Genomic DNA, 8,532 nt, shown 5'->3' on the forward strand with positions numbered 1-8,532 from the left:
TTTTTTTTTTTTTTTTTTTGGTTCTATTTGTGCTTTGACGAGGCCCTTCAAATGGTTTTCTCTCTCTCTTCTCCTTCTTCCTCTGGTTTTTTCCCTCCTACTTTGTGGGTTAAACATATTGTTGTCAGGCTAGCAGCTGACCATCCCTCTATAGTTTTTTATGGCCAAGAAAATCCTATGTCACCCAACTAGATGTCTCTTGCAGTCCAAGTTACTAACATCTACACAAAAAGTGTTTCTTGACCTCTCAATGGCCAAGAAAATCTTATGTCACCCAACTAGACGTCTCCTCCAGTCCAAGTTACTAACATCTTCACAAAAAGTATTTCTTGACCTCTCGATGGCCAAGAAAATCCTATGTCACCGAACTAGACGTCTCCTCCAGTCCAAGTTACTAACATCTCCACAAAAGTTTTTCTTGACCTCTCTTTAAATTTTTTAGACTCAAGTTTGACGTTCGTTCAACTCTGACTCTCAGCTTGTCGGGGTGGTAACGATATTTATTCATGTCCTTCTGTTATAGTTATTCATTTATTGATTTTTTCATTTATCGTTCTTTTCATATCCTTTGTAATTTATTTGATTCTCTAAATGATTATAAAAGAGTTCTTTCTGAATGATTATCAAAATGGATGACTTTGACATCATGTTGGGATGAATTTTCTACTTGAACACAAAGTCGTTCTCAAATCTAACCCAACAATCATTTCGACTATCACCGGTCAACTGAAAGGGGTGAAAATGATGTTGACATTATAGTTGAGAAGAAATATTACCAATGATGAACCCACGTTTGCTACCCTTGCCATGAATGAAGAGGCGAGCTCGAGTGAGCTCACTCCAATAGAAACCTCATGGCCACACGGGTACATCACGACAAAATAGATCAAGAGATTGATGTTATGTCGAGGTGGAGATTTCCTGCCACAGATGTGAGTCGTATGACTCAACTTGAGCTAGCTAAATTCTACAAACATCTTAACAACTTTTTGATAGTCGATTTCATTAGACCTACAAAGACTCTTTTCAGTGATCACCCAAATGTTGGGATGAGACACCAAGCCAACAGCTCTGCTAAAGAAGGGAGATAGAGAAACCTCTAAAGCAAATCATGTTCATGCAAAAATATCATCTAGACGAATGAAGAGAAAGGTTGATTGAAAAGCGTCGGTCATGACAATTTCAAGATGGAGAGAGTTCTAATCAAGTTGAGATCAGATCAATTCCAATTTTAAAGCAACAAAAACCCCGGACTAGTGTGTGAAAATACTATGGACCATTGAAGTTATCTACAAAGTCAGGAATGCATCAGATAGGGTTCAATTACTCCCATGGATGCAGACTAGCCTTGTTATCCATGTTAATAACTTGAAATGTTACTTTCTCGACCAAGCAAAGAAAGTATGAGAGACTCTAACAGAAAAGATGCGAAGAGTCAACGAATCAAGAAATATTTTTTTTCAAGTGTGACCCGAGGCTTGATCATACATTAAGGTTATGTGCAAAGTCTGACTTTCGTATAACTGACTTGTTCACCAATCGAGTTAGAAAAAGTACCACAGAATCGCTATCTGATAACTCTCCAAAAACAGAGTTATATCAAGTTGTTTTAGAGATAATTTTGCACTAGTACTCATCATTTTCTCATTAATTGCTCCATTTATTCTAATTAGTAAGTATGAAATATTCCATTATGGTTCAACCTGAAAAGAAGATCAATTTGCATAGATGAAGCCTAATTGTACACTTAATTGAGTTATTTAGTAAATTTCAGAACATTTATATACTAAACCATGATGTTATAGCAAGTATGGAAACAATCATGTCGGCGAAGACATGCATGAATGAATGGAAACAATCATGTCGGCGAAGACATGCATGAATGAAGTAAGTAACCATTCGAATTTACCCTTGAGCAGTATTTGTAGGAATCGCTTGACAAGCATGCATGCTAATGATGACAAACTCAACATGATTAGAATATAAATGGAAGGAATTCAATTTGAGAATTAAATATACCTAAGAATCATATAATTACAAAATTTTCGGATGAGATTATGATTTGCATGTACATAAAAAAGAGGAAGGAAATTTTGTGAAATTTGCACTTCACGAAAGAAGGATGTTATCTTCTCCTGATGCATGAATTGTTGCCTAACCTAAGTTGTGTTGTTGTTTGATTTTTCATGTTAAACATAGAAAATGACAATGAGATTAAGCTAGGGCATTAAAGACTAATTGGGCTAGACAAAAATGTAGGCCAGGACGCCTTCAGAAGATAGAGCAGTTACGGTTGTGATGGCGCTCAATAGGTCCAAACCCTTGTGCTATCGGACCCTGACAAATTCAAGAGGTCTTGTTGGAGAACCTTGGAGATGAGAGAGTGCTTGTCTAAACTAGATATGGATCAAACAAAAATCTTTCACAATCTATTTTAGATCCCACCGCCCTAGAAAACCTCGTATGCCACCACGATATCCAAGGACAACCCAGGATAGCTCACGAGCTTTAACAGTGTGAACAGTGTCACCAGTTCTTCTACTTTCCTTTTTGCTCTAATACCGTACCGTCGAGACTTTACTCCAAAACATGTACTGTCGAGCTAGGCTTAGTCAGATAAATAAGTGTAACATGTGACCCAACATAGTGGAAACAACTAGGGGTCTCCTGAACCAACTTTGTGTTGTAAACCTGTCCCTAAGTAGGGGAGCGTGGGACCACGTAAGTTGACTCAGTAGGTGACCGACACATAGGGGATCATGTCTTCTGACTTCTAGTGACTATATGGTCCCATGGGAGGGTCTATTAGCTAACCTCATGGATGATGCTCATAAAGTTTTAGAGATTTAGATCCAGCCATATTGTTTCTCTAGTTGTTACTAGTGTCCTATGGATGATGTTCAGAAAGTTTTACAGATTTAGATCCAGCCTATTGTTCCTTTAGTTTTTACTTACGAGGTAGTGCCTCAAACCAAGACACTGGTCATTCACTACGATACCCAAGCTAGCTACCTAGGCTTATGAAAGAAAGGTTGAAAGAAGAACTAGCGTAAACCCTCATGGGTACGCTTCAAACAAGAGAACTTGCTCGGAACGACAAAGTGCCCAGATGCTCATATAGCAGTAGAGCTTAAGCCTGAACTTCCTAGAGCTTGAGAAAAGCTCGTGAACACATATTAGGTTAAGGATGCGATGATAGCTTACAAGTAGGTTATTTATTGAATATTCATATACCCCTACATTCTTTTTTTTTTTTTTTTCAGGTGAATGATGTCATAGATCGAGACAAGGAAGTGCTCTAGAGCCATGAAACCAAGAAGGAGTGACTCGAGGTGTCTAGAAGGCCGCACAGTCATATGTTGTAATTTCATACACTTTGTACCCCATGTACCCCAGTTATATACCCTATGCACTTCATAAACATTTGTCTTTGGTTTGGATTTCATTAATTTGCTTCTCACTCCCTTTCATACGTGTTTTCATTCCATGGTTTGTTTGTTTCGCCCTAGAATCCAAAGTGTCAAAATTTGGGTCCTATCATGATGACTAAGAAAGACTTGAAAGAATTGAAAGTCATTACATATACCAACATGTTGCAGCTTTTTTTTTTTTTTTTTTTTTTTGTTCAATCACAGGAGCTCCATAGTGAAATGTACTTTATTTGGAGCAATTCTAAGTTGGAAGGACTCGTGTTGGTTTTCATGAAGCAATACTAGGTTGGGTGATCTCCTATTAATTTTCTTAGGATGCAGGTGGGTGAAGACTAGGTGATCTCCTATGAATTTTCCTAAGATGCATGTGGGTGAAGACCAAACATGTTGTAAAAACTCAGGTTGGTTTATGGGGATAATCTTCACTTCTAGAAGTGAGGAGTAAACAACATGATCATGTCATAGGGGATGTAGGGGAATGTTGGGGCTATCTAGTGTCGAATCCAAATTTCAAAGTCCTAATTTGAATCCTGGACATGGGTCGTTATAGCATTAGTAAATATGTGAATTTTGGGATCTTTATATTTTATTTTGAAAATTTGTATCCCGAACCCTTTTCCTATATGTAATAAACTTGAACAACTTCGTCTTGTAATCTGTTTTTGTTTTATTTTTGTTGTGGTGTTGTTGGTTTGTTTAATTCGACTTAAGTTTGATTGTATTTTTTTACACTTTATATTTATTTCACCTTTACTTTATTTGCTTTTATTCTTGCCTTTTTATTCACATGTTTGAAATTCGAGACCTCATGACAATTATCTTTTACTTTTATTCATTCTTAGGTCAATCCTTCATGATTAATTTAATGGAGTGGTCTATTTTATCTATAACAAATCTAATTTATCATTGTTGCGATTCTTTCCGTAGTGCTAATTTAAGTCGAACAAAACCCGAAGAAGAGTTACCATCAACGGTCGTGGTTCTTTCATTTCCGTTGTCGCCTCACCACTACTCACACATCATTGATTTGGGGATTTGAGTTCTTCCGCTCAAATGTCTACATCATTCTATCTTCTAACATCGATTATAAGTATGTTTCGAAATTTATTTGGAATCTCACCGACGTCGTTATTATTTTGTCATTGCTTATGTATCAAAGAAGGTGGTTGTCGCTAATTATTTGCACCCAGACAAGGTTTTGATGAAAGGAGACTCGAAACTCTTGCCATTTGGTGCAAGATTCAAAGACTTGACAATTCTGGTTTAGTTAAACCAATTGGTATAGTTCAATTAGACCCATTCGGCATAAGTTCAATTGGACCAATTTAGTTGGCCTTGATTTTGAAGGTCAATAAACCTCCCCCCTTTATTTAAGATAAGTTAAAAGACAATCCTTGTTGGATGGCTTTTAAATATTTAAAATTGCTAGATATATGTTCATATGTCTGTTTTGTGATTTTTACATTTGTTGTGCACCGCGATATAATATTGTGAAAGAAAGTTGTGGTAATTTCATGTCGAGGGTATGGATCAATTGTACCACTATGTGCGCACACTAGGTATCCAATGTTTTGGTTCTCGGTCATTTAGTTGGCCAAAGTTTCAGTTTTCAAGATCATGGACAACTTTTTCATGTTTTGGGGCTGGTCACAAATTCGTTGATCAATGCTTATAGGTTAAGATAGAAGTTTAGGCTGGTTGTTCTAATTTAAGTAGGGTCAGTAAAGGTGTACATGGAACTTGACAACTCAAACCGAAATTATATATATACTTTTTAAAATAGTAAAATTACAATTTTATCCTTTGAATTAACCTCCCAAGAATCTACCAAAGTTCCACCAAACAACCATGCCTTTGTTTTTGGTACACAAGAAAACAAATACATTCTTGAAGCATTCAAGAAAATTGTCTTCCATTTTATTATATATCTACAATCAAGGCATATCCAGCATTGCATCATCTGTAATCTCTCCCCACTCTTTCTCAATCGATTGGACTTCACGCTACACCAAATCAAGGCATAAATTATATAAGTTTGTTCCTTAATCGCGCATAAATCGCGTGGAGTTCATACTTTTTTCGGTTCGGTTACTTTGTTTGCAATAATCATCAAAGATTAATGGCACAAATGAAAACTGCAGCAGAGATTGTTGACACACGGAAAACCCAATTTCCCTGTTGAGCTCAAGCTTTGATTTCTTCATTTTTCTGATCAAATCGCTTCAAATCTGATCTGAAAAAACCCTAACCCTAGAAATTTTCTTACAGATTGGCGAAGAAGAAGAAGAAGAAGGGAGGGAGAGAAACAGAGTGAAATTACAAGAAGAAGAATGTGGGTTTCACAGTTTTCCGATCTTTTTAGTCTGTGTTTTTGAATCGCAGATCTTCGACGGCGTCGATGATAAGCGGTTTGCTCAGCCCAAAGAAACGAAGATCTACCGACAACACATTTCTCGAATTGACGGTTACCCCATATGCCCCACTCTGTTGAATCCTCATCAGAGCACTGCAATTCCCATCACTGGAAAGTAAAAGAACTAAAACCGGCACGACGGTCGCCGTCATGGGAGCTGAGAAGAAATGGCTCTTCACTCTCTTCTCCGCCGCTTTCCTTTCTCTTCTCCTCCTTTTATTCTCTTCCATTTCTGCATTCAGTTCTCCGCGATCCATTCCCTCAGTAATCCACCACGGAGCTCCCTATCCTCCGGCGTTCGCCTACTACATTTCCGGTGGCCGTGGTGACAAGGACCGAATCTTCCGGCTGTTGCTCGCCGTCTACCACCCCAGAAACCGCTACCTTCTGCATCTTGCGGCGGATGCTTCCAACGACGAGCGACTGCAGCTCGCTGTGACAGTGAAATCGGTGCCGGCGATTCGTGCCTTTGAAAATGTTGATGTGATTGGAAAGCCCGATCGAATCTCTTACATGGGGTCATCTAATGTTGCCACTATTCTTCATGCTGCATCGATTCTTCTCAGAATTGAGAGTGGGTGGGACTGGTTTATCACTTTGAGTGCCAGAGATTACCCGCTGATCAGTCAGGATGGTAATGCCAATTGGGTAATTGTTTCTTTTTGCGTTTATCGTCGCATGCCAATTGGGGAATGGAGTAGTTCTTACCCTTTTTGTGTGTGTGTGTGTGTGTGTGTGTTTTGTTATCAAATCTGTGGATTAATGTCAATGTGTTGTTTGATTGTTTGTTTATTTGATTCTTTGGCTCGTCTTCACCTAGGTAGGTATATATGGCAATATTTTGGGGCTTCTTAACCTGTAATTAACAGAGTTAATGAAGTTGGTTGGAAGATTGCTATACTCTTCAGCCAATTTTGGTTCATATGATGCTTTATTGTTCATGTTTAGGTTCTGACTATTGGATGGATACTCTGTTTATTATGTTATTGCTGCATTTCCCGAAAGATTAGTGAACCAAATCATAAGAACTCGATGGTTTTCTTAGATTGAGTAACTTGAAAGAGCTCTCAAGTGCTTTTAGGATCTTTTATATGTTTATACGTTTCTTGGGATATGAAATCAATTCAAATATCAATGCTTATCCTTGAGAACTTCTCTTCATATTGAGTCATTTGATCTGTGAAGTCTTCATACGACATTCGATTCCCGAGAATTACTCTGTTAAAGACTATAGTCACTGTCACCTTCTATATTAGATCAAACTGATGGATTAGCTTTGTTTTAGTTCGATGTTTTCTTCGTACCCGTTCTAATATTTGAGGTTCGACAGTGATGTGCTAAACCTGGATTGAACTCTCTGGTACAAAATTTGAACAATGCCATAGCAACCATTTTTATCTCATTTAACATTCACTTCACAGCTCTTTCTTACTAGAACCAGTAGGAATCTTTTCTATAAGAGACTAGAACTGAGGATCTCTTATGGTTTGTGAGAATCATTAGTTTTTAAAAGAGTAATAATTGGAAATTTCAGCCATTTGTTTTTACTTTCATCTTGTATCAGTGCATTTTACTTAGAGGCTGGGAAGTGTACGAAGTTGTTTGACTCGATTTCCATGAATTTCTTGGCTTTTCCTTGCAAACTAATGTCTTTCTTTGTATGTTCTTTCAGATTTGTCACACGTGTTTTCGTCTGTTAGAAGAGATCTCAATTTCATAGATCACTCAAGTGACCTCGGGTGGAAAGAGTAAGCAAATACGAGTTTGCGTTATATGCTGTTATGGTTGTATTGCAGTATAATATTCAGTGTTTGGCAATGCAGAGGTCAGAGGGTCCGGCCAATTGTGGTTGATCCAGGGTTGTATTTGGCTAGGAGAACTCAAATATTTCATGCCACTGAGAAGCGGCCAACGCCTGATGCTTTCAAAATATTTACAGGTGAAGTTGATTTTGCTACCTTTCTCCTTCTTTTGTGTTTTGTTCCTCGTGCATTCTACTTGGTTAAATGCTTGCTGAAGGATATTGTGCCTAAGACCTTATCTCCGACGCGTTTGCAGGTTCCCCTTGGTTCATCTTAAGTCGATCTTTCCTTGAATTCTGTGTTCTCGGGTGGGATAACCTTCCTCGGACGCTTCTTATGTATTTTAACAACAACGTTTTATCACAAGAAGGTTACTTTCACTCTGTCATTTGCAATTCAAATGAGTTCAAGAACAAAACTGTTAATAGTGATCTAAGATTTATGATTTGGGATGATCCTCCAAAGATGGAACCCCTTTACCTCAATGCATCGAACTTCGATGTCATGGCTGAAAGTGGTGCTGCATTTGCTCGAAAATTTCATAACGATGAGTCTGTGCTGGACATGGTCGATCAAAAAATTTTGAAGCGGGGACACAACCGACTTCTTCCTGGAGCATGGTGCTCGGGTCGGAAGAGCTGGTGGATGGATCCCTGCTCGCAATGGAGTGATGTCAATATCTTGAAGCCTGGATCACAAGCTAAGAAGTTAGAAGAGTCCATTAAGAATCTTCTTGACGACTACTGGAACGCTCGATCGAATCAATGCCAATGAAAGGCAATACAATGGAAAGATCGAAGTAAGCTGCATTGTTTTACGAACGAAGCGTAAGAGGTAAATTGTTACATCAGTTGGTTACAAATTACAAGATTTGATTTTGTTTGGG

The 8,532-nt window shown here is 38.1% G+C and overlaps 1 protein-coding gene across 1 annotated transcript in view; it reads left to right on the plus strand.

Moving 5' to 3' along the window:
- Nucleotides 1–5,315: 5,315 nt before the first annotated feature.
- LOC111445512 (beta-glucuronosyltransferase GlcAT14A-like) overlaps nucleotides 5,316–8,532 on the plus strand; it is a 4,015-nt gene continuing 798 nt past the window's right edge. The window contains exons 1-4 of the mRNA XM_023083938.1: nucleotides 5,316–6,478; nucleotides 7,517–7,592; nucleotides 7,668–7,783; nucleotides 7,903–8,529. Coding sequence (XP_022939706.1) covers nucleotides 5,995–6,478; nucleotides 7,517–7,592; nucleotides 7,668–7,783; nucleotides 7,903–8,420 — 1,194 coding nt within the window. The 5' untranslated portion in view covers nucleotides 5,316–5,994 and the 3' untranslated portion in view covers nucleotides 8,421–8,529. The remainder of the gene's footprint in view (nucleotides 6,479–7,516; nucleotides 7,593–7,667; nucleotides 7,784–7,902; nucleotides 8,530–8,532) is intronic.

This window comes from Cucurbita moschata, unplaced genomic scaffold (genome assembly GCF_002738365.1).
Source record: "Cucurbita moschata cultivar Rifu unplaced genomic scaffold, Cmos_1.0 Cmo_Scf00007, whole genome shotgun sequence".
In the NCBI taxonomy this organism is placed as follows: Eukaryota; Viridiplantae; Streptophyta; class Magnoliopsida; order Cucurbitales; family Cucurbitaceae; genus Cucurbita; species Cucurbita moschata.